This window comes from Gymnoscopelus microlampas (genome assembly GCF_963454915.1).
Source record: "Gymnoscopelus microlampas genome assembly, chromosome: 13".
NCBI lineage: Eukaryota > Metazoa > Chordata > Actinopteri > Myctophiformes > Myctophidae > Gymnoscopelus > Gymnoscopelus microlampas.
The window spans coordinates 17605568-17632320 of NC_139950.1; the positions used below are offsets into that span (position 1 = coordinate 17605568).

Here is a 26753-nt window from a genome sequence, read left to right on the forward strand (position 1 = left end):
GCCCTCCCCATGTTTTTTTTCTCAGTCGTCGTGACCTCTCGTATGTCCTTCGTTATCGTATTGGCACATGATGTCCCTGCCATACTCGTAATATCCAGATATGTATGCCAAGGCTGTTAGAAAAGTCTGTCGCTTTTTTTTTTTTTTGTCAGTTTTTTTTTTTTTTCTTTTCTTCAGTGCAAAATACATCCTCGCTCTCCCTTTTCGATTTCCTGGTTTTTGCGTTTTTCCCTAGATTTGTTCCCCGACCTCTTAGACCTCCGTCTGGAAGTCTCCTTCCTGGACGTCTAAGGGTAGGTTGACACACTTTTCCCACTCCGCGGGCGTCATCTCCAACGAGTCCTTGGTGTCAGATTCTAGTACATTCATAGTGGCGTAATTCTGGTACTCACAGGCTGGATTGTAGCTCTCCCACGGGTTCTTGTTTGGCATCATCATTGCCTTGTCCTGCGAAACGTGGGCCAAAGAGGAGTGGGGATTAGGACAGACAAGCATCCTCGTGAGCTAAACCAAGTGATTCTCAAACCTTTTGTCATTCATTCAAGGACCCCCAGTTTGATATGCACCACTATAGGCCATGGATCCAGATTTGGTTAAAATGTCCTTTAATCTCTGGGACCACAATCTAAATAGTAAAATCCTCAGTGTTTAATTAACTCTGAGAGCGTGCAAATGGAACCAAATGGACCCTTTGTACACTCTCAGAGTTACAGACCCGTAAGGGTCCATTGCATGGGACCCCTGGTTGGTCCCTGGACCTGACGTTGATATATTTTTCAGTCCAAAATGTGACCATCTGCATTAACCCTCTAAGACCGGGGACGCATCGGTGTGTCATTTTTAGATTTCTTTGGGCTATTCAAAAATAGCAGATCTACAAGCTCATAGCGCGGCACCGAGTGCCGCGCTATGAGCTTGTAGATCTGCTATTTTTGAAAAATCTTGAAAATTCGTGGCAAAATCTTGGATTATATATTTTTTAACCCATTTAGACCTGCTGCCACCTATACGTTGTTATACCTTTGAATCCGGGAGCCACCTCTGTCTCTCATTAGTTGTTGCTATACATATAGCAACATCATGTTGTATACATTTTTTTAGTAAGAATTTGAACATTTTCAGAAATCTTAGGTTAGGTTTTAGAAGGCGTTTTTAGAATCGGCCTCAGGTCTAAATGGGTTAAAGCGAACATTTGTAAAATATTTAGTTCCAGGAACCCCCCAGAAGCAAAGATTTGAGTTACAAATGTCCGCCAAAAAAAAAGAAAAAAAACAAACTAATATTTGCACAACTTGTCATGATTTTTCAAAAATAGCAGATCTACAATATATTGTATATTTGCTATTTTTGAATAGCCCAACGAAATCTAAAAATGTCACACAGATGCGTTCCCGGTCTTAGAGGGTTAATAGGCACTTGATTTTGAATAACTGGTTTGTCATCAGCGATAACGGGCACGACGTCCGGGAGAGAACTATCAAAATAACAGATATAGAGTTTGTTGTTTGGGTGGACATGGTTTTTACACTTAACAATAATGCACACTATTCTCACAGCAGCGGATTACGCTTTTCCTTGAAGCACCGGCGACTCCGGCCTGACTATGTGTGGCTCCAGCTGTGAAGCCCTTTTGTAAATGTTGAATTTGTTGTCATTGACAGTCACAATGAGGCTATAGCGACTAGGGGCGAGAGAGAGAGAGAGAGAGAGAGAAACTGCTCCCAGTCACAGACTACACAATGGTTACTAATGTTGTCTGCAGCCAGCTCTGCAGTAGATTCATTTGGGGAAAGAAAGGAAGGGGGGGGGGGGGATTGGTGTTCAGGATGTGGTTATCGTTTTCTGTACAAAAGTCCTTGCAGTGGTAACTAAGCAACAAGCAGCAAATTACATTGTGCTGTGGGGGTGATTGAAATGTGAGTGAAAGAGGATTACATGCAGTGGAAAGGCTGCTGTTTAGCTGACAGCGCCTATACGCGCCCGCACACGCACGCACGCACGCACGCACGCACACACACACACACACACACACACACCGCGCACACAATGGTGTGGCTATGTTTGGTCAACAGCCCAATTTGGTGCATTACACAACACGGAGAGCCATTTCTGTGGATAAATGTCCACCGTCCATGGCCATTATCTAGATCTCCGGTTAAGTGTGGAGAGAGAGATGTTTGGACGGGTTCTCGTGTCGAAAGCCGGCCGGGGGGGGCTTTAGAATTGGAAACAATCACACTCAAAAACAGGACTTTCAATACCTACTCCAGTGAGCGTAATTCACAAACAAAAGAACCCCCCCCCCCACACACACACACACACACACACACACACACACATACTTAAGTGAATAAATAGCAGAACTCGAGGCAATTATGTCTTATAGATGTTGATAGATTAAAGAATCGGCCATGCATTAATGGAATAATGATGGGTTTTGCAGGGGGTAGATAAATGTGCAATGTTAAATAAAAGTGCACTCATGGCCTTGCATTTGGGAAATGGATGCACTCTATTGCAGCTGGATTACGAAAGACAGCCTCCCCCCTCCTTTCCCTAATTCTGGCCTTGTGGAGAAAACGCTTCAACTGGGTGTGGGGGGGGTGGGGGGGGCAACCCTCATACCCCCGCCTCCCCTCCCTCCCCTTTCCCTGCCAGCTGTTGGCAAGCCAATAGTAGGTATAGGAGGCTCCTCTTCCACATGAATACATTAGCCGGATAACCGCTCATTTGCACAATCACACACTACGTATCCTGTGCTGGAGATCGGGGGAAAAAACAGAGTGTTTTGGATGGTGGTTTCTCTCTCTAATGGGGCTGACAGCCACCCCCCTCCCCCCACCCCACTTTTTTTTTTTTGGCGTTTCCTGTTACTCACCATGCTGCCCATATTTGGTATGTCTCGAAATCGGTCCAGGGTTTGAAATTTCTGATTCAGTTCCTGGAACAGCTCCATGTGTCTTTTCCTGGTGTGCATGACTTTCTGCAATGGCAAGGGGTTTTTCTTGTATTCAAAGCCAATAATGCAAATATATGCATCTTTTTTTTCGTCTCTCCACCCCCTACAGCTGTTCTACTTTTCTATTTGAAAGTGTCGTCGTCGTTTTAGTATAGGCCATATTTTTCTTGCGGGCCAGAAAACCTACGTATGTAAAAAAAAAAACTAAGAATCTATTTTTCTGCATATGTACAAATACCTACTAAAATAAAGGAAACACTAGCATAATATTGATGACAAACCACACTTCGCTAAGAATTCTCTGGCATAGTGTGTCTAGACTCTAGAATGCCTGCATTCAGCATTGTGTATTGCATAAGTCAGTCCATCGTTTCATAATATCCATGGAGATGGAAAACGATGATGCACTTGTTTCTTGGTCTAGCCCTAACTGTAGAGTTGCACTCAGGCCTGTTCACACTTGCTTGAAATGCTGGCCATGTGCTGGTACAGTATATTTAATTTTGCCGTCATGTGTGAACGTGAGCCGATATTGTATGCCGGCGTTCGATGAAGATTTTCAAACTGGCAATATCACGTCACCTTACAGTAGTCACTACACGTCACTACCTACAGTAGGCAAAATCCCTGCATTGTCATCACAGAGTGTTATTACCAGTGTTGTCATGACATTGCATCATGACGGTGCTTTCATAAGATACATGAGTTCTATGAAGAAAGTGTCGTTTTATGAACAAGATGCTTCATAAAAACAACGTTGGTGTATTACCGTTCACACTTGAAATGCTGGGAAATACTGTCATACTTCATGTGTGAACTTGTACCAATTTTGCATGCCGGCATTCAATGACGATCTTCGTGCTGGCGGCAATATCATGTCACGCTACCTAGTAAACATGCCTGCATTGTTATCATGGCACATGGGACTCTGAACCTAAAACTAACCCAAGGTGATGCATCCTACACAACAGCTGCCGCATCGCTTCATTTAACGTGTTTCCTTTATTTTGTCAATTTGTCTTACATGTGCAGAAAAGCCTAATTATAGCCTTGAATGCAAAGATGCTGCTCAAACCTGTAGAAAGGGGGTTTGGTTACGTGTCTATTTCCTCGGATTGCAAGCCAATATAAGTATTGTCAGATAAATCAGACGTGAAGTGTGCAAATGACTTTAAAAAAGCATTCATTTTGTAAATCAACATATAGCCACGGTGGGTGGATGTATAGGAGATGGAGAGGAAGAAAACAAAACATGGATGTGAGAACTGCTGCCTTGTTTGTCAGTTGATAGCCTTGCTTTTACCTTGACTACACAGCACAATCGTAAATTTTTGTTCAGTTAGGATGATGGAACTCCAATAAGCTTAAGTGCCACAAAAGTAGTGGTAAATCAAATGGCAAACACAAACGCAACGGAACGTCACTCGACAGCGTAAGAAAGCTATAGATGCATGAACATGGCGAGACCAAAAGTAAACTTACTTCAAAGTCCAGGTCAGAGTACCGTGACTTTCTTCTCTGTAAAAAAGATAAGGAGAAAAAGATTAGACTTTGAGTAATCAGTATGGTACATAATAAATACAAAATGTTAACAATATGACCCAATTGACCACTTTTAACGTCCCTATTTTGGACATAATCATTATTCATCAAATTAGGTGAAAATGTCCAAAATGTGTCCAAAATGTAAAAACTCTCCAAAATGCTTCATAATTGTCCAAAATCTTTCCAAAATAGCGACCATATATCTACATGCTCACAACGCATTGCATGGCAATGTGCCAAAGTATTAAATAGGGTGGTTAACAAAGTATTTGCAATACTCCTGAGCATTAAGTACCCCATTGTTTCTCAACGTAGGGTCTGGGGACCAGCAGAGGTTCAAATGGACCCTTTATGGGTCTGCAACTCTGAGTGTACAAATGGAACTTTTGTACACTCTAACAATGAGGATTTTACTGTGTAGATTTTGGGCCCCAGAGATAAAAAAATAAATAAACGATCTAATGCATGAACCTAAAACAGTGGTTCTCAACCTGTGGGTCGGGACCCCACAGGATTTTATGGGGGTCTTCAGATGACAGTAAAGTGACAATGTAAGGACTTAAGACCTTTTCTAATATCTCCAAAAAAGGAAGAAAAAAAGACCATTACTGCATCAAAAGTATTCAACGAATTATACTATGAAAACTGGTCAAACATTAGCCAATGGCGGATCTACAAGAAAATAGCAGATCTACAAGCTCACAACGCCTCGCAACGCGAGGCGTGAGCTTGTAGATCTGCTATTTTCACATTATTTATCTGTGGAACAGAGTCAAACTAAATGTAATGCCTATAATTCCAAGTGCTTGTCAGGGTGGTGGGGGGTCCCCAGTTCAAATATGATTATTTTGGGGCGGTCACGGCCTGAAAAGGTCGAGAACCACTGCCGTAAAACATATCAAACTGTGGGTCCTTTCAATGAAAAGGGCTGAAAACAATCACCGACGTAGAATACAGCCTCACCTCTAAGGAGCTCATGGATATCGTCGACCCCGTCTCGCTTCTCGAAAGCCCCCCGCCCTCCTCCATCTCGGCCAGGAAGTTCTTGACGGCCGTGCGGGGCTCGAAGGGCAGCGTGGTCTGGCCCATGTGCTGGTCCACCGCGCCGGGGCCGGGGTACTGCTGGTCCACGCTGATGTTCATGTGGTCCATGCCCACCATGCCGGCCGGGACGCCCAGGCCGTAGTCGGGACTCAGCTTGTAGTGCATCAGCCTCTCGTGGGGCAGCGACGAAGCGTCCATGCCCAGGCTCATCTTGCCGCCGTCGTCCTTCAGCAGCGTGGGCACGCTGCCCCCCACCACCGACGAGGCAGAGGCCGAGCCCCGCGGCATGACGATGTAGTCCGTCTCCATCATCTGGCCCTGGCTCAGGTGGCCCTCCATGTCGTGGTGGCCGCCCATGTCTGAGGGGGTTGTAGAACGGTCACGATGACATTTTTTTTCGCACAAACACTTGAGTTTAATGATTTCTTTGTGGGTTTTTTTTATGTCATTGAACGCTGGGACATGATTATAATGAATACAAATGATATTTCTGTTGAAGGATATTTCACTTAAAAAAAACTAATTGGGTCATTTAATCGTCTACTCAGGCTTTTGTGAACACCCTTCAGACAGTTGCTTGATTCAGTATTTAGCTATTTGAGATGTATTTTATCAGACACAAACCCATTCAAAACTCAAACTAACATTCTAACCATGATAGATTCATCAGGAATGCCCGTGCTTGGTTCTGGTGACTCATACTGCCCTCTTAATACGTAAGTGTTTTTTCAATTGCTTTTTTTCCCTTCCATTTATTAAAAAAAAAAAGATTTGGAAAATGAAAAAATGTAATACAATAAAATAATGAAGTTAAATAATGAAAAAGGCCCCCCTCACGTATTAGGAGGGCAATATGAGTCACCAGAACAACGGGTGTTCCTGATGGATCTATCATGGTTAAAATGGAGTTTGAAGTTACACTGGGTTTGTATAGGAAGGGGGCGTGTCTGATAAAATGAATATCAAATATCTAAATACTGAATCGAGCAACTTACAAACTTGTCTTGGGTGTCCACAAAAGCCTGAGTAGATGATAAAATTACCCATTTTATGGGGGGTGAAATATCCCTTTAAAAGATAACGGCGACGGCGCCTTACCAGTGGTGTAAAGTACATTTACTCAAGTACTGTACTTAAGAACAATTTTGAGGTATTTTTGACTTCAGTACTTTTACTTCTACTGCACTACATATCAGAGGAAAATATTATACTTTTACTCCACTATTTAGTATTTGAAAACTTTAGTTACTAGTTACTTTGCAGATTTTGATTATTATTACAAAACATACATTAATCACTTCATTCCATGTCACTTCATTTGAAAATAGCCGATCTACAAGCTCACAATGCGACGCATTGTGAGCTTGTAGATCTGCTATCTTCAAAAGACGTTCATACATTTGAAAATGGGACAGTCCGCATAAATGAGCACTTCTACTTTTGTACTTTAAGTACATTCTAACACCAATACTTTTGTACTTTTACTCAAAGTAAATGAAACAATCCCGCACTTTCACTCGTGTAACAGAGCATTTCTACCATCGCGGCATCGACACTTTTACTCAAGTAAAAACACGCGAGTATACAGTACTTCTTCCAACCACTAGGGGGCACTTCTTCTTCTTACCCATGTCCTGGTCGCTCTGGCGCATGGCGTCGTCGGTGCACAGGTAGACGGTGCGGCGCATGTCTGCGTTGCTGTCGGCCATGCACTGGTCGCCCAGGTCGCCCACGCCCATGGGCATGTGCAGCGCCGACGGCTGCTGGATGATGACCTTGGAGATGATGTTGCCGGGCAGAGTGGAGTAGTTGAGGGGCCCCTCGGGGCCCTTGTCATCCTCCTCGTCGTTGAGGGAGATGCGGGAGAGGGTGCCGGTGATGGTGGCCGCGCGGCAAGAGCCCATGTCTTTGTGCAGGGCTGGGTGGGAGGGGGGCAGAAAAAAAACACGTGGACGATTACTGAGATTGTTTAGGTTTAGGTTAGTTTATTTCTGGCCTTTTTAGACCAGTGGTTCTCAATTAGTGGTTCGGGGACCACCAGTGGTCCTTGCGGGGGGGTACCAGGGGGTCCCCAGCTAAATTAGTTAACATAGCGTCACTTTCGTTTTAACCACTTAGCTTTGGCTATTCAAAAATAGCAGACCTACAAGCTCATAACGAGGCACCGAGTGCTATGAGCTTGTACATCTGCTATTTTTGAAAAATCTTGAAAATGTGTGCATATCTTTGAATATATATATTTTTCTTAAAGCGACACATTTTAACTAAAATCTTTGCTTTTTCTTGTTCAAATGTTTCAAAAGCATTCCAAATTTGTCACGTTCTTTTCAAGACTTCTTGGAAATAGCAGATCTACAAGCTCACATCGCAACGTGTTGCCAATAGCCAAGGTATATAGGGTTAAAGTGGTTAAACTGATTTTGATGCTATATGAACAAAATTAGCTGGGGACCTTCTGGAACCTCCTCAAGGACCCCTGGGGGTCCCTGGACCCCACTCTGAGAACCACTGTACTATAATACTTTCATAGCGAGGTTACTGTCTCTGAGCTGTAACACTACATGGACAAATAGAGCCAGATAAGTTGAGTCAATATGTACCCAGTTTGAATGGACATTTCTCAAATTGGATTTTTTTTCTTTTTTTACTGTATATTTTTTAAGCATGACTGCAGTGGTAGAACACGTGGTGAATATGCAATGAACATTAAAATGACACCTTGATGGTGCATGCACTGTAATACAATTAACAACCTATTTTCTTTAAAAGATGCGAAAATAGGCGATCTACAAGCTCACGACGTGTTGCATGGCAGCATGTTGCGAGCTTGTAGATCTGCTGTTTAAGATCGGCTTTTTAATGTTTAAAAATGTTCGCCTATAATGACATGCCTAAAATGGGGTCACCAGGGGTTAAAAGTGCTTCGCCTATTAAGACCGGGAACGCATCTGTGTCATTTTTAGATTTCTTTAGGCTATTCAAAAATAGCAGATCTACAAGCTCGTAGCGCGGCACCGAGTGCCGCGCTACGAGCTTGTAGATCTGCTATTTTTGTAAAATCGTGAACATTTTTGCAAATCTTTGAATATATATATATGTTTTTTAAAGCGGTAGGATTTAGAAAACATTTTTTTAATCGGCCTTTAAAACGTTTGTTTAAAGTGGGTAAATGCCTTGCAGAAAATCTGCTCTTCTGAGTAATTTTCACTCGCGAGAACCTCTCTGTGAAAATGCTACCTTGTATCAGTGTCCTGCATGTTAAGGGTCACCTTGTGAAAGAACACAAGGACACACCGCCTCTCTCTGATCAGAATAGAGGGAAAAAAAAGAACTCAAACCTTCCACTGTTGATTTGTTTTGAGGCCATTTTCATCATTGCGCCTTGAACCAGGAGGGAGCAATTTACACAAAGGCTCACACAAGACTACAAGGAAACGCGAGATAAGAATCTAAGTACTGTTTTTGTTTCCGCTTAATTTGCTGCATGTTACAGTAGCCTGGAGGACCCAGGAGAGCGAACCATGTGAGTCCGGGGGGAAGAGATGCACAATTTATAGCGGAAGAAGAGGTTTTTTAACTAAAAATGCATTATACTGTACAGCACAGTATAATGTCCCAAACGGACCAATTTTTATGGGTCGCGAGTAAATACCCCCTTATTTTTTGTTACCTACATTTTGTTTTTACTTAATATTTGAAAAGATTTTTTAAAAAATCACAAAATAATCACAATTTAAAAACAAATTCAAACGTTTTCAAAATAATTCCATGAAAAAATCCATTTAACCCATTAACACCTGACGCCACTTCTAAATCCTAACAGTTTTTCGGGAAAAAAACATTTAAAAAATCATTTTCACGATTTTTCAAAAATAGCAGGTCCACAAGCTCTTAGCGCGGCACCGAGTGCCGCGCTAAGAGCTTGTAGATCTGCTATTTTTCAATAGCAGAAGTAGTGAAAAATAGCCGATCTACAAGCTCGCAACACATTGCACCGCAAGGTTCCTGCCTGATGCCAACAACTCCCTATACTGTAGAATATGAGGCAAGAGGATATTAGTGGTGAAAATAACCTTTATAACCACGTCAACCTTTGAAAATAGCGACGTGACGCGTTGTGAGCTTGTAGATCTGCATTTCTTTGCTAGTCATCGTATGATAAACGTATATTAAGTGTATTATTACATTTTTAATCAGCCAGTTCCAACTCTATGCCCATAAATGAATGCATTAGTTTGACTGTACAATAGAATTCTATAATCATTTTTCCCATTATAAGTGCAGACAATAGTTGGTGAATGACAGCTATAGTACAGTATAGGATCCATCTATCTTTTATAGCACGTCTCCATCCAGGGTTCTAAGAGACAGCTCTGTGCCAAGGTGCATTGTGGTCCGACCGCTTTCTCTCCTCTTTAACAAGTGGTCTTTCACACAAAGGTCTGAATAATGGTCATCTGGGGGTCCTGGAAGCACATCCATTTTAAAGGGCCCTCGTCAGTGGTTTGGGAGAGACGAGGCAGTGGAGGAAAGTAACTAAGTACTGTACTTAAAGTGCAAGGACACCTTGCCATGATGTAACGCCAAAGGTGGGTGAGAAATCCAAAATAGTTGCTCCTTTGATTAGAAATGGATCATTCAAAATATGCTTCTCCTTGACGGTAAAACAGCTCTCAAAGTCACTTTTTTTGCCCATAATCGAACGCAAACAAAGCTGATTCTGACAATATAGAACATCACAAAACGTTGTTTTTTCTCTCCTTTCTTTCCTTTGTTATATTTTTATAAAAATGCCAAGTTCCTGTTGATTTTACTATTTTTATTAGGAAGAAAATCCAGTCTGGATCCACATATTCTGAGTAGCCTGGTATTCCTAATCGTTTATGGGCTAAAAAAAGTGACTTTGAGAGCTGTTTTATCTTACAATGTAAGTCAATGATTTCTAATCAATAGAGCATACTATGACTTTTGATTTCTCACCCACCTTTTGGCGAGTTACATTCCAAAGTAAGTAACACAACCCAAACCGCTACCAAAGTGTCCTGGCACTTTAAGAACAATACGAAACTTATACAACAATACTTAAATACTTAATACTTAAATACTAAATAAACGTTTTTTTATACTTCTACTTCACTACATTTCAGAGGCAAATATTATATTTTTTATTCCGCTACAATCATTTGACAGCTTTAGTTATTTTGCAGATTTAGATTATTATTCCAAACTAAGATAAACCACTTAAGCCGTCTTTTATACTTCGGCTATTCAAAAATGCTCTACAGTAAAATATACCGGATATTTTTTAACTTTAGAAAAAAAAATCCTACTTTAGGTACTAATGTTGGTGGTCTATTTTGATGCCAAAACTGTTGCACTTTTCCTCAAGCAACATTTTGAATCCAGGACATTTACTTGTAAAAGCATATTTCTACATTGTGGTATTGCTACTTTTTACTTGTAAATAAATAAATATCAGAGCACTTATTCCACCACTGGAGAGAGACAGACCAGAGATATGAGGCTGCAAGCTGGTGTTACACCACTAGTTATAGTACTGCAATTGGTTGAGCTCCTCCAGTGGTGGTAAAAGTACTCCATTTTTAAAGTAAAGTATCAATACTGCAGTGTAGAAATACTGCAATGTAGAAATAATTTAGTGAAAATTGTAAATACTCCAGTCAAGTAAAAAATACCTCAAAATTGTACAGTAACTAAGTACAGTACTTGAGTAAATGTACTTAGTTACTTTATACCACTGAGGTCCTCATACAGAGTGAGCTGGCTCATACATTAACCTGTGGGCTTTTCTTGTCCTCGGTAATAACCTGTAAGGATTCTTTTAGCAGAAACGAAATAGTCTGGTTTTGCCTGAAGTACATCCGACAGCCAAGGGCTACATTCAATGGCAAGAAGTTAGAATAGAGGACAATCACCATTTAAAAAACTAATCGTGGACTAATTGGTCAGTGCCTGCAGCATATATTGTCAGAATTTTACAAAATAGTGCTAGAGTATGTTCATGATTTGTTCTATGGTCTCTCAACATGTCAATAAACCAGTCATTAATCAATTAACCCATTAAGGCCTGAGGTTCCGATTCTACAAAATGTAGAAACCGTTTCTTGAAAATATTTATGTTTGCTATGTCACTGGCTCTCAAACTTTTTCATGTCAAGGACCCCCAAAATGTATATGTATTTGGCCGCCGACCCCCATCTCAAAATATTTTGTTCCAGGGACCCCCAGAGTCAAAGATTTGAGTTACAAATGCTTTAAAAAATATAATTCAAAGATTTTCCCCAATTTTTCTCGATTTTTCAAAAATAGCAGATCTACGAGCTCATAGCGCGGCACTCGGTGCCGCGCTATGAGCTTGTATATCTGCTATTTTTGAATACCCAAAGTGTAATATAATGCTTTTTAGCTCAAATCAATGAGGTTCCAGGTCTTAATGGGTTAATCTAAAACAATAGCACTCTTGCATGGCAAGAAAACAGTTTCCTGGATTCTATTTAAATTTCAACAACGCAATATGACGCAAATAAGGAAAATTAGCCACAGTTCCACCTAGTCAGACATTGTATTCTCTCTCTGTTACATCAGAGAAAAGGACTGTTGGTTGTTATGTATCATTGTTTAACTACATGAACCCTATAGCATCCCATTCCGGGAGGACCCCTAGGCTCTATACTCGGCCTATACCCTACACTGAAACTTCCTCCAGGCTTTTAGAGGCTTAAAGCATTAAATAACCTTGTTAACAGGAGACCATTACGTTACCTGATCGACAGGCGATGTCCACATCCTTCTCGAAGTCTGTCTGTTGGGTACACGACAGACAAATGGTTAAACGCTGCTCGAAATAACATCGTCCATACTGTAGTACCGTACCATACGAGGCATCCATTATAGGGAAAAAAAAAAAAAACAGAAGCCAGAATTACAGTAAGTGCTTTTGATAATGTAAGTGCTTGACTGGGCAAACGCAAAAAGCTAGAGGTCCATTCGTTCTTCTCCGCTCCCTCTATGTTAATTAAACACCCATGTAAAAAGAAGAAAAAAATAATGCACTTGCTTGCAGTTAAAAAATAAATAAGGGCCGCGTTCGTAAAAAGCATCTGCGCTTCTCGTCGCAAACGACTATATTGAACCGGTGTCCTCTGACACCATTTCCTATAGCACTGTGGAAATGATTTCAATCTGAGGGATATTAGAATACTAATGGCAGATCATAGCCATGATGTGCCCGGTGGCGTTGTGCTAGATGTGAGAGAGATGTGTGTGTGTGTGTGTGTCCCATTTCAAAGGTCAGTCAGAGAACAGTCCTCTATTAAGCCCCATTCGTGCTTCGTCGTACCTCCGGCGGTCGCGCTGCAAAAGAAAATAGCCGATCTACAAGCTCGGAACGCGCTGCGTCCGCAACGCGTTCCGAGCTTGTAGATCGGCTATTTTTTGACGCGCGACACCGTTGTACGGAGGAGCCTAGACGAGTACAACCTCACCCCCCGAGGAGAGAGGAGAAATGAGAGAGATGCACGTCAAACACGGACAATACGTTACATCAAACAGAGATAGGGGGACTTGGGTTGCGTAAGAAAAACCAAATAAAATGGATGTCGGCCCATTTGTTAGAAGGGCCAAGTTGTCTACCCTGCATGTAATTGCGGTTGCACGAACGGGTTATTTGGGAAAAAGATAAGCCCCATGGGACACAATACCCCCGCGCAGGAGAGAGGCGATATTAAACGGAATAATAAAAGAATGAAAAATCACATTAGGAGCACAAGTTAAATTAAGGTCGCGGGAGAACAAAAAGGTATGTGTGGTTATCATAAATAACCACATAACGGAACGCCCGTGCTGCGCAGTGCTGTGGGTCTTTTTAAATTAAAGCTGATCTAATATAACGCTTGCGGAAACTCCTGCTTACCATAATCTGAGCGTGGCCGTTAGGGAAGGTTCCGGTTGCGTCGCCACTGATTGGGTCTTGACAGTTTCTGAGCCGACATCTGAAAGCGTCTTGTACCTGTATGAGGACAGGGACAATATGAGGACAGGGACAATATGAGGACAGGGACGATACAACTTGTATGCCGTATATTTGGTTTTAATGCGAAAATAGAAAATGTGTTCCAATATGATTTATATATATATATATATAAAGACGATATGTACATGGTGTGTTTTGGGGAGTATACATCGATACCGAAGACTTGCTGCATCCCAAAATAATTAGTTGGAAGCTATAATGCTGGATTTATTTGAATGAATTAGATGTTATCTTAACCAATAGTATGTGTAGTAGAGTATGTTCATACAATATAACTAGTACGGTATCTCAACTCATTCAGTGCCTGACTTATTTCTGGCTGTTTGGCTCTGAGTGCCACAGCCAAAAATACATTGTAAAAAAATCACACCCAGTGTGAAGTGGGCGGTGTGGTCACAGTGGTCATCACAGACCCATGACTCACTTAAAAAAAAAACATATATGTGTTTTTTTTAAGTGCATCGTCCTATTTATAGGGCTGTGCACATGTGTCATGTGTCTCGCTAGCCAATCACAGTCCTGAATAGAGTCAGCCAATAAAGTCAGCCAATCACAGCTAGTGGTCATCACAGTGATGGAAGCTCACTTAAAGAAAAGTATAGATTTGCATTGAATGTGTAGGGGTTAGGGGTGTACAATGGTGGCCAATCACAGTGCAGCAAATGTCAATGTCCAAGCCTTTTTCAGTAAGATGTTAAACAAGAAGTGAATGGAGCAGCAAATCATGATATCTTGGGTTCTGAACATTTAAAAAAAAAATATATATATATTTTTTTCATGATGTCGGCGACGTCATTGGCACCCTGGGCTTATAAAAACGTGACGTCGGCGACATCAATGGCACTGAATGAGTTAACTGTACAGCTTGTAGATCTTCTACACCCTTAAATAATGGCAATATACAGTGGTGTAAAGTAACTAAGTACATGTTCTCAAGTACTGTACTTAAGTACAATTCTGCGGTATTTTTTACTTTACCGGAGTATTTCCAGTTTTCAGTACTTTTACTTCTACTCCACTGCATCTCAGAGGCAAATATTGTACTTTTACTCCACTACAATTATTTGAAAACTTTAGTTACTTTGAAGATTTAGATTATTATTACAAAACATACATTAACCCCTACATTCAGCCCTATATACATTTCGGCCATTTGAAAATAGCCGATCTACAAGCTCACAATGCGTCGCATCGCGACGCATTGTGAGCTTGTAGATGTGCTATTTTCCAAAGATTTTTATGCATTTGAAAACTTGAAATGGGACATTCTGCATAATGAGCACTTTCTACTTTTGGTACTTAAGTACATTTTGATGTCAATACTTTAGTACTTTTACTCAAGTAAATTCTGAATGTTGAGTATTTCTACATTGCAGTATTGATACTTTTATTTAAGTAAAAAAATGTGAGTACTTTTTCCACCACTGCCAATATACAGTATATATCGGCCAAAATGCTCTATTGTTGGGGCTCTATCGAGTGCTTGGCGGCTCAGACTGTACCTCTCTCCTCAGGATACAGTGAACCATCACAATGACGAAACCCTGGAGGGAGTCGAAGACGGCGAAGAGGATCTGGAAGAGAATGGAGCGCTTGTCTGTCATGGCCAGCACCGCAGACATCCAGGTCAACGCCAACAGAGGTAGGACAACACACGAACTCCACAGGGAGGCCCTGAGAGAGAGAGCGAGAGAGAGAGACATAAATAAACGTAGAGAGAGCGAGAGATGAAAGGAGAGAAAATACAACATGAAAGGAGACAGAAATACATACTGAGGGTCAAGGTCTAGTACTTCTCAACCCCGTTCACATCACTTCTACCGTAGCCTCCCCCCCGTCGGTTCCAAAACACCCGACGGCATTTTCGCTATGAGTCATTCATGCTATACGGAGCTTGGTTTGTGGGGGGAAACGTGCTGTACGTATTACTGTACTGACCAAACCAACCAAACACTGATATATCTTCGTCGCTGTCGCGTGGAAACCTTGCACGTCCAAAACCGTTACTTTTCAGGAAATGGACCAAAAATAAATGTGTTCCAATGGAGTTGTAGTTATTTATGTCGCAAAGCTGATTTTCATTGGTTAAATATTTATAAAACCCAGAGACAGACTTAACCACTTTCTATTTCAATAATGTTTCGATAATATTTCAAAAATAAAGTTTCACTAATGTGCAAATAGATCTACAAGCTCACGATGCGACGGTCTGTGAGCTTGTGTAGCTCGGCTATATTCGGTACTTTTGCTCGACATACAATGTCATACAATAAAAATGTATGGCATTCATTTATGAAGGGAAAAAAAGGAATATGAAAGCTACAAGGTTTCTGCGCGACAGTGACGATAATGATTCAGTATTTGAATTTGTTTTTAAATATCACAGCATGTGTCTTTTGCGATTTTAAGCCACGTCTCTCTGTAACTCTACAGTTACAGCCTGACGGACCCTCGCTGGCTTCAGAAAGAGCTGAGGTTATCATGTAGTGTACGCGGCCGTCAAGCCCGGACCGACAGAGGTGGACAGGCGGTACAGACACCCTATACCCCCCCCCTGTACAGTACTGTATAGCTGTAGTGTTATTGATTCAGAGACATTGACGCTTGGCACTTACATTGCATTGCTAGCTGTAGTTGCTGATAAAGCAGTTGTTGATACAACACCACATTTGGCACACTTGAGCGTTAATCCTGTATGCGGCTCACTCATCTGTCTGTGGGACACAGAAACGACAACATGACAAACAGCCTTGAGTACTGTTACCGCTGTCCTCCCTGACGTCAAGGCTGTGCTCAGCCCGAGTACTGTTACCGCTATATTCCTGACGTCAAGGCTTCGCTCAGACTGCGGCCACACATTTACAATTTAGGCATTTAGCAGACACTCTTAATTCAGTGATTTACTGAGTGATTTACAGTAAGCAAGGACAACACGAGGTAATACATCAAATGCATAGAAATAGTAATCTAGGATCATAGGTAAACCAAGAACCTGTCATCAGCCTAAACGGTATAATATCAAACAATCAATCATCTGTACATTGAAACTATAGGATGCCAGGTTTAGAAATGAACCTGGCATCTGTCTACATACTGTAACATGCTATCTAAATGACATTTTAGCCTTTGCCTAAGCCTGCAGGGTCGTCAAGGCTAGGGCAAGTGCTACGGGCTAAGGTGGAGGTGGAGGGAGTGAGTCTGCAGTTCTCACTGCAATGGGGAGTTCATTCCACAGTTTGGGAGCCGGGAGGGAGAAGAGTCTGGGACTGTGTGGAGCGTTGTCCCGGATGTTTTATGGATGGTTCTGACAGCTTCCCTGTGTTAGCTGATCTGAGAGAGCGGGAGGGGCTGTAGGGGTTGGATCGGGCTTGTTGCCAATGTTTCTCAAGTCTGATCTTTGACGACAACTATCGATTCTTTTCTTAGTGATTATTCTATCTATTCACACCAGACACCTGTGACGGAGGAGGCTGATATCATTGCCGTCGGGCAGAAACCTCCCATCTCCATATTTTAACGTTTTGTGTTTTTTTTCGTAAATTAACGCCCTAGTTGATCACACTACAGCGTCACAAAAAAACATCAAAAGTAGCAGATCTACAAGCTTGAGCTTGTAGATCTGCTACTTTTGCTGTTTTTGAATTTGAATCCTGAAAAGTAACAGTTTTGGACATCTGAGGTTTCCACCCGACAGAGACGATACTATACCGATACTAACCCTGTACATATAAAACAACATTCCGTCCTGCAGCCACAACAAACATTTTCTCCATTTCTCCCGTAATCACGCTCACATTACTGTACGTTTGCTGGCACTGTACGTTACGTCATCGTTTACAGTATCCGTCGCGTTGCCGGTGGCGATTTGGACAGTTGGATATCCGACTTTGAGTGGCTAGAGCTTCCAGACCCAGACACATCTTTAGAAATCAGATTGTGAATAAGGGCTGAGTGGGCCAGAAATTGGATTTGGGCTGCCAGTCTGAACGTAGCCTAAATCTCCCCCCCCCCTCCCCCTCCCCCCTTCATCATCATATCAGGCACAGTCGGGCAGGATGCAATACGTGGGTGTTTAAAGGATGTGCGTCTTGGACTGATTCTGCCAAGAGGAGACGATGCCATATCATTCCCGTGAGAGATCTGACCTCTTTATGTTTATATGGCTCTAATTTCCGCTCCACGATGAGAAAAAGGGGGTCTAAATTTCCATACCGGGGGGGGGGGGGAGCAAGAAAGGATGTGTGTGTGATTTTAGTGCAGTGTTCCCCAAATAATGGGTCGGGACCCATTTTTGGGGTCACGGACCCATTTTTATGGGTTTTTTATGGGTCCGAAATGTTGGGGGGGGGTTAAAAATCGAACCAAAAAAAAAAAGTAAGAAATTGTGAAAATAGCAGATCTACAAGCTCACAACGGGCTTATATATTGGCTATTTTCACTATTAAACAGGGCTTAAAGGACGACTTCACCCATTTTCAACCTATATTCATAAAAATTGGTCCTCACTAATGTTCATGATATTATGGTACCATTTTTGTGTAGTCCGTCTGTGTCTGTGAGGAGGTCTGTGGACAGTTCAGAAACCCGCCTACGAGTGACATCATCGATGGGGAATCCAAGCTAATAGAAACGGCCGGCTTTATATTCCTGGAAAGTTAGCATGCTATAATAGAAGCCATTGTTCTTGCGTTAAAAAAAAAACATTATGATGATGTCACTGGTGGGCGGGTTTCTGAAGTGACCACGGCCCTCCTATGAGACACAATTTTTCTTTTTTTTACCATTTTATCATGAGCATTAGTGAGGACCAATTACATGAAGATAGGTTGAAAATGGGTGAAGTGGTCCTTTATGTGGTTAATAAGGCATAATGTAGTTTTGTACGTTTGGTTCCCGGCGGGGAGACGCCGCATGTATCTTTCGGGCCTCAAGCTTGAAAAGCGTTTTGATGCAGCAGATAGGATAATGAAATGTGTGTGGCACAAACACACAGCAGCTCCAGTACCTGTGTTGCGGTTCATACCCGGCACGGTGCTTCAGCTTCTTGTCCAGGATGCCATCCCTAGACACCAGCTTATTAAAGACCAGGATGCCAATCACCATGTTGACCTATCAAGAGGGGGAAACACAAACAGCGTTTAGTTTTGTAATCACACAGTTACACAGCCCGGGCTATTTTTAACACGTATATGGCTGAGAGGCACGGAGAGACATTCTTCACAGGGAATAATCCAGGTCATTCGTTCTCGCAGCGACTCGTTCCTCCCGTTTTCCGTCGGAGCTGAGCTTTTGACCTCTAGGTTTGTAATGCTTGCTCATCGCTGTGACATTTCAGGCGAATGGATGAGGCGCGCAGCCGCGCAATAAGGCCAGCGTCGCAGCCTTCAGGGAAGATCTGCCCGACAAGAATCACTTGTCTTTTCAAAGGCACCTTTTTGGGAAACTATTATCGGTGCCTGCACTAATGGAGAACTGAGGCAGATTGAGGATGTTTGCTGGGCTTTCAGCGATGCAGGGATCCTTTAAATATGGGCTACACATTTCTTTCAACAGGATGATCTGCTTCAAACAAATCTAGCCCAAATAGAATTACGTATCAATATACATACTAAGCCTGTTTAACAAGCTTTGTTAGATTAAAAGCTAACTTCATCATGTGATGGAACTGCTGTTCTGTGTTTTTCGCAGAGATTAGTTTGTGTTGCTCTAGTCTAAAGCTTAGTTCAGACCAAAGATTCAGGGAGAGACGAAACCGATTTAAGCCCGACTTTATGATTTGTCGTACAACTGTGTCACGCATCAAAAAAAAAGGGGGAAAAAGCTCACAACGCATCATGGATGCGACGTGTTGTGAGCTTATAGATCTGCTATTTCCGGCACGCAATACCGTGGTACGACAGAGCATAACATTAAGCATTAGAACGTTGTGGAGAAAGGTTGCTGTGTAAAATTGATAGCTGTAGTTCACTCATGTGTATATATATATATGAACAATCACACATCCTATTTATAGCTTCCATGTGTTGATAACACACATATGTGCATAAGCATTTAGGTGTAAACACACCTAAGAAGTGTCGGGGATAGACTGAAATCTGATCGCTCAAGCCTAATTCATATAGGCTTGAGCGAAAGCCTATATGAAAAGATCTGTGACAAAGATCTGTTCATCTTTGTCACTTGCCAAAGATGAACAGATCTTCAAGAGCTTGAAGATCTGTTCCTCTTGGCAAGCGGCAGCGTCGTGTGGTGGAGTTTAAATGAAGCTTCACACCTCCTTGGGAGGTGTCTCCAGACGCATTGTGGCTGCAAGTTGCCTTGTAAACAGCACATGTCTGACCCACATTCATCATCTGTCTACGCGTCCCAGAACAGCATCAGTAGAAAGAGAAATGGAGCACTGCTTAAGATAAACACAATATGCAGAATACGCAGAGCATACGTTCATATTGCGTGGCAAAGCATTTTTAGGGAGGGCAGTTGTATTTCTGTGTGGCTATGGGAGATGTATTTATTGAGAACAGGTGTAAGTTTAATGTGGATATAACTCAAATACACACAATAATGTGAATATAACTCAAATACACACAATAATGTGGATAAACTCAAATACACACAATTTATGAAAGTCTATAAATAAATGGGACCAGTTTCCTCTATTGGATAAGTCGAGTCTGATTCAATAACCATGTAATTGGTAAATCTCCTTATATTCACCAGACAAACAAAATAACTCCACAGTAAATTTGGTATAAGATTGAAATTCATTTTTTTTACTATTCTTTTGCTGACGTTATATAGCTGTTCATTGAAGATTTGCAGTTTTCTTTCTTTCTTTCTTTTTTTACAGCCAATGCCACAAAATAATTGACCTAGAAAGTACAAGACTGCCACTTATTGTGTATTTTGTTGATTCTGCACATGGGTCTGTATTTTGTACACTCTCAGACAGTGGTGTAAAGTAACTAAGAACATTTATCTAAGTACTGTTCTTAAGTACAATTTTACTGGAGTATTTCCAATTGTCTATACTGTTGTTACTAGTTACTTTGCATATATACATTATTACATTTAGCCCCATTTTATACCAAGGCTATTTGAAAATAGCCGATCTACAAGCTCATAACGCGTCACATCGCGACGTGTTGTGAGCTTGTAGCTCTGCTATTTTCAAACATTTTAGTACTTTTACTTTTGGTACTTTAAGTACATTTTTATACCAATACTCTTGTACTCTTTTCCACAATTGTCATTCTGACCATTTATTAGAGAAACGTACCAGCACAACGGCGGCTGCAGGTCCAACAAAGGCATACAGCAGACCTCCTTCCAAAGACAGCCAGCAGCTGCAGGGAAAAAGGCAACAGGAAAGCAGAAATTAGCATCCGGCATGTAATTAACTGCACACCAGCATATACAATCCCATTCTACCTCAAATGTCAAGGGAGCTGTGGCACATGTGTCATGGATCTATTTCTAAAAGCTTCACAGGGTAATAAAATGCTAAATAGGTTTTAAGCATAATTGTTTGTGCATCGGGTGTATACTGCAGGGAACACGACTGCACCTAATTGGGCCCCTGCCTGCCTGGCTGTTCAAAAAAAAAATTGTGATTGAGTTCTTGTCAGGCTGAATCAGGTAACCCTGTTGCCTCAATTACGTAATTCATAATTATTTGACAAATGAGGTTCACAACAATTTTGCTTTGTATAGGATAATTATACCGCACAGCATTATGGGTATTAATAGCATGAGTCTACTGCATACATTCACTGTATACTGGCAGTGTTTACCAAACAATGTAATGCATTTTTATGGGTCAAATAAATATCCCTCATATTTTTACGTTTACTTCTATATATATATATATATATATATATATATATATATATATATATATATATATATATATATATACATACACATACACACACATTATTATTATTATTTTTTTTTTTTTTTCAAAATAATTTCAGAAATGAAAAATAAATTAAAATTCTATAAATTAAAAAAAAATTATGAAAATAGACGATCTACAAGCTCAGAACGTGCTCACATCACGGCGTGTTGTGAGCGTTTTAGGTCTGTGAGCCTTGTAGATCTGCTATTTTCATGATTAAATAGGGGTCAAATCATGTCTTTTTGGGTCCCGGTCCCACCAAAATGTCTCTTTTGGGTCTAGAGCTAAAAAGGTTTGGCAAACACTGGTAATGCTGGATGCATTAATGATATAAAGACCAAACAAAAAGTCTGACTTACTACTGTGGGGTCCCATAGCCTTTTGCTTTGGTGAATCCCATTGAAATGGCAACCACTAAGGCTGGTAAACCTTTAAAAAAAAAGAGACAGAGAAAAAACAGTTTGTATCTGAGCAGTGGGTGATGAAAACTGAAGCAAACTTTAACCACTTTGAACCTGGCATCCCTATTTTGGGCATGCCATTTATCGGCATATTATTTTCATATAGGCTATTTTCAAAAATGGCTCTACAAGCTCACAACACATCATGTTGCGATGCGTTGTGAGCTTGTAGATCGTCTATTTTCGCAATTTGTAGTAGTTACAAAGTAGTTAAGCAGAAAAGGGGCAGTCAACCATTTTCCAAGGCTGGCACCCAATGCCAGACAGTGAAAACCACCATTGCTTTTTACGTCGCATTAATCACAGGTAGATTGACTTCATTAGAAGAATATTCAGTTAGAAGATGCATTTCATTACAGCCTGGACACGGACTGCAGTTCGGACTTGCTCAGACAAAATGGCTGCAATGCTTAGAATCTACACAACCAGTGGATTCGCCCACTGTTCCCAGTACTACATACTATATGAAAGAGTTTCTCGCTCTTGGCCTATTATGGATTGGTGTTATATGGATTGTTGCATTCCCGCCGCCACACAGTGTGCTCAGAATATTAACACTTAACCTCTTGGAGAGTAACACACAGGCAGTGGTGTAAAGTAACTAAGTAAATGTACTCAACTGTACTTAAGTAAAATGTTTAGGTATTTCTTACTTTACTGGAGTATTTCCAATTTTCTGTAGGCCTACTTTCACTTCTACTCTACATCTCAGCGACAAATATTATACTTTTACTCCACTACAATTATTTGAAAACGTTAGACTTTGTTTAGACTGCAGACAAACCCCATTTGTTTCTGAAACGCGATATTTTAGACTGAGGGCTCTATTTTGCGCGTCATAAGTACCAGGTCATCTGACTTGACTTAATAGGTGTGGCCAATGCTGTCTGGCTGTTTTGAGTGACCAAACAGCATTGGTACCTGGTACTTAAGACGCGCAAAACAGGGCCCTGGCCGTCCATACTGTTATATACAAGTGATCAGATCGGGTTTGTATATTATTCAGACATCGCTGACCTATTTTCTGCGTTGGTTGCTGTGGTAACGACGTAACGACACAGGCGTGAGTAATGCTTAACTTAAGGCTCTGTCGCACAGCTGCGTGGCACGCCGTAAAAAAGCTGATTCATAACCTCCCAAGGCCTCGGTGTCCGAGTGTCCAGACTGAGCCACGTCTTCAGAAATCAGGTTATTTCAAACCACCTAATGTGGTTCAAATCTGATTTGCAAAAAAAGAAAAATCCCTTTTCATGTAGGTTTTTTTTTTTTTGCTGTTAAAACTTGATCAACCCAATCTGATTCCAATCTGGACGTGCCGACAATCAGATTTGAGCTGCCAGTACGTGTGAACAAAGTGAGGAGGACCCTGTCGTCTTCCGCTGCCCTTCTGCAGTGCTGCAGAGGTGAAGGTTCCTATTGTTCAGATGCTCACATAAATCACTGCTTACTGTACTATACTATACTGTACTGCAGGCCACTGTTTTTTCAACGTTGGGTTCGGGGGCCACTAGGGGTCCAAAGGAACCTGCCATTGAGAAAAAAGAAATTGCCCTCTATTGCCACGCGAGGCTACCCTAATGGGTCTGTAACTCTGGGAGTGTATAAATGGATAAATAAGCACTAAGTGGAGATTGGGGTCCCATAGATGGCACATTTATCAAACGAGTGTCTGTGGCCTAACGCATATCACACTGAGGTACTGCAAAGGGTTGAGAATCACCCTTTTATAAACTATTACTGTCTACACCGAAAAGTGCTTCCTCTGTGCTAATTTAACTCTGAGAGTGTATGGTACAAATGGAACAAAATGGACCCGTAACACACTACAGCGCACGCCGATTACGGATTCAGACTTTAGTATATGCCTCGTCTCCATGTGGACATTCATTCTGAAAGGGTTTCTTCTATTTGAACAGAAATGGTGTCATTACTGTGTAAAATACATTCTACAACACAGGCTTTAATAGAGTAGAGGCACTTTCCACCTGGCGTCCCTATTTTGGACATGGCCATTATAGGCAATAATAGTGAAAATAGCTCATAGTGTGAGCTTGCGGTATCTGCCAATTTCGCTATTCATCTTAACAAGATAATACAGTATATAGATTCCAAGTAGTTAAGGTTTGCTTTGATGTTTGCAGCTGCGTGGTTAAGTAATTGCATCCATTTAGACAACCCAAACATTGTATTGATTGTTACTGTACATTACATGATCTATTTAATACATTATATATACATTTTCCAGCAAGTAGTGGCACTGCAATAACTAAGAGAGCCTTGTTTGTTGCTAGGTAACAAGAAGAGTGAGTGTGGGCTGTCATAATGAAATTGATTTCTCTCCCCTTTTTCCTTTTAATAAGCCATTTCTGAAGCCTTTAAGTAAGAGTCCTCTGAAGAAGAATCCCATCTGGATTCCATCAAAGGAAACAATAGGACCAAACTAGGCCTATCCCATATAAAAAGTGCCCTTTTGGTCTTAACCTGTATGTTCAAGATTCAAGATATACGAGTACACAAGTGTGATATACTTTGGTCAATACCAACAACAAAGAACTAATCAAGAATACCAGCAATAGTTTTTTTTCTTATACATTTTTATCCCACGATTTTGTAACTCCTATTTTTCACCCAGTGCCAATTGCCTAAGCATGTAATCCTGGGCTCTACTCTCACTCTGCCAGCCTGGGGAGAGCCCTGTACTCAGCTCATGCTTCCTTCAACGCATGAGGAGTTAGCAGACCGCTTCTTATCACCTGACAGGGGGGGAATTTCCCCGGTAGGACGTAGCGCGTGGAAGGAACACGTTATTCCAACCAGTTCCTTTCTCCTCCATCAGGCGCCCCGGCTGACCAGGGGGAGGCAGTATAGAGACCAGGATTACTGCATTTTTTTGGTGAGGATACCTACCCTAGGGGACACGGGGAGAACATGCAAACTCCACACAGAATGGCCCTTTCGCCAACCGAATACCAGCAATTACTCAAGTACTGTACTTCGAGGTACATTTACTTTACTTGAGTAATTCCATTTTTCGATACTTTAAACTTCTACCCCACTACATCTCGCAGGCAAATATTGTACTTTTTACTCCACTACAATTATTTGACATGTTGCTGTATTTCTACATTCTAGTATTGCGAGTACTTCTTCAAGAACCTGGGTTCTACTTATAAATATTATGTGTATGTGCGCACTGCGCAGTGTATGTATGTGTGTGTGTGGGTACCTATTTACATGCATGTACTGTACGACCATGTGAGGTTCAACACGTATCATGAGAGGAGCAACACCTATCTTTGCATGGATATACGATACAGTGATCGTCCGCGAACCCTGTCGGGGGTGTTAACCCTCTGTTACTCCTCTGTCAATGCAGCCTTTTTTTTTATCTAACAACATCATGCAGTCTCACCACTGCCAACCTTGTTTATTTCAGCCCGAGGCTTCCAAACCAACTTGTGTTTACAAATGAGAGATGCATCAATACACCTAGCCACAGTATAGATTATGTTACATGGTTAGTTATGCGTGTTCCTTCCATGATAGATGTAAACTTAGAGTCTGCAAGCATTGCAAATTAAACTCGTACTATACGCTTAAATGTGTACATGTTTCGGTAAACTTGTCTTAACCCATTAAGACCTGGAACTGTGTCATTTTTAGATTTGAGCTAAAAAGCATTATTTTACACTTTAAAATATTTTGATGGTGGTCCGCGGCCAAATACATATAATTTTGGGGGTCCTTGACATGAAAGTTTGACAACCACTGATATAGAAACTTACGTTTTTCAGAAAACTGTTGGGATTTAGGAGACATGTAGAATCGACTTCAGGTCTTAAATGGTTAATTTGGTGCCGGAAACATTGAATTTTTTCCTGAACAACCTCTGTTCCCAAGGGTTTTAGATGAATGAGGTTCTGCTGCGATCCAAACGGGTGGCTTACAACCTATTTGTCAGACATAAGGTCATTGCAAACTGCTAGGAGAAGACAAGGCCATTCCCTATACCCCTCGGAGAGTTTGAAGGTAAAATACATAAACATTACACAACAAAGAACCTCGTCCGGAAGAATACACGATCGTGACACAAAAAGTGAAAACGAAAAATGAGGATGAGAAGAGAGTAAGAGACATAAATTAAGCCAAAACCCAAAAGAGGAAGAGGTGAAGTGAAATTAAAGGTGATTTTAACCACATGAACCATATCATCCCAATTCTGGGCATGTGAAAACATGGAAACACGGAAATATGCGATATACAAGCTCACAACGTATCGCAACGTGACGCGTCGAGCTTGTCTATCGTCTATTTTCGGCAAAGAGATTTGCTGTAGAGGGAATAAAGGAGGGGAGCGTGTATGGACCCCTGGGGTACACCGCTCAACAAAGTAAAGGACATAGGGTTTAAGCGGGTGAAGGGAAATCCCATCCTTCAGATATATAACGTAGTGTGGCAAAAGAAATACCCCATGTTTTCTGTGTACATTCCGCCTGATGACGCAAAACGATAATCATTTTGCAACGTTGGGGGAATACACAGAAGACTATTTTTTGCCCACTATATTATTGATCTCACATCAGAACCAGGCCTGTCACAATTTTTACATAATCGCGTAATCGCAATTATTTGAGATGATGGCGATTATTTTGCATAATCGTCATCATCGTTTCCATGTTGAAAAATGTTCATATATTTTCATAGCTATTTACACAAGTATAAAGTTATTAGTTATTAGCACAATTAAATCATTAATCGCAATTAATCGTCATGTAACATTTCATAATCTTG

The 26753-nt window shown here is 41.3% G+C and overlaps 1 protein-coding gene across 3 annotated transcripts in view; it reads right to left on the reverse strand.

The window, feature by feature from the left end:
- Positions 1-232: 232 nt before the first annotated feature.
- adgrb3 (adhesion G protein-coupled receptor B3) overlaps positions 233-26753 on the reverse strand; it is a gene marked incomplete at its 5' end in the record, with an annotated part of 241850 nt that continues 215329 nt past the window's right edge. The window contains 12 exons of one of the 3 annotated variants that reach the window (XM_084076725.1): positions 233-447; positions 2879-2983; positions 4442-4477; positions 5468-5907; positions 7176-7466; positions 12332-12371; positions 13482-13577; positions 15104-15275; positions 16217-16315; positions 18625-18710; positions 20881-20947; positions 21861-21930. In XM_084076725.1, the coding sequence (XP_083932851.1) occupies positions 253-447; positions 2879-2983; positions 4442-4477; positions 5468-5907; positions 7176-7466; positions 12332-12371; positions 13482-13577; positions 15104-15275; positions 16217-16315; positions 18625-18710; positions 20881-20947; positions 21861-21930 (1697 nt within the window). In that variant the 3' untranslated portion in view covers positions 233-252. Of the gene's footprint in view, positions 505-2878; positions 2984-4441; positions 4478-5467; positions 5908-7152; positions 7467-12331; positions 12372-13481; positions 13578-15103; positions 15276-16216; positions 16316-18624; positions 18711-20880; positions 20948-21860; positions 21931-26753 lie in introns of all 3 variants that reach the window. The other 2 variants (XM_084076727.1, XM_084076726.1) reach the window with 2 other exon arrangements.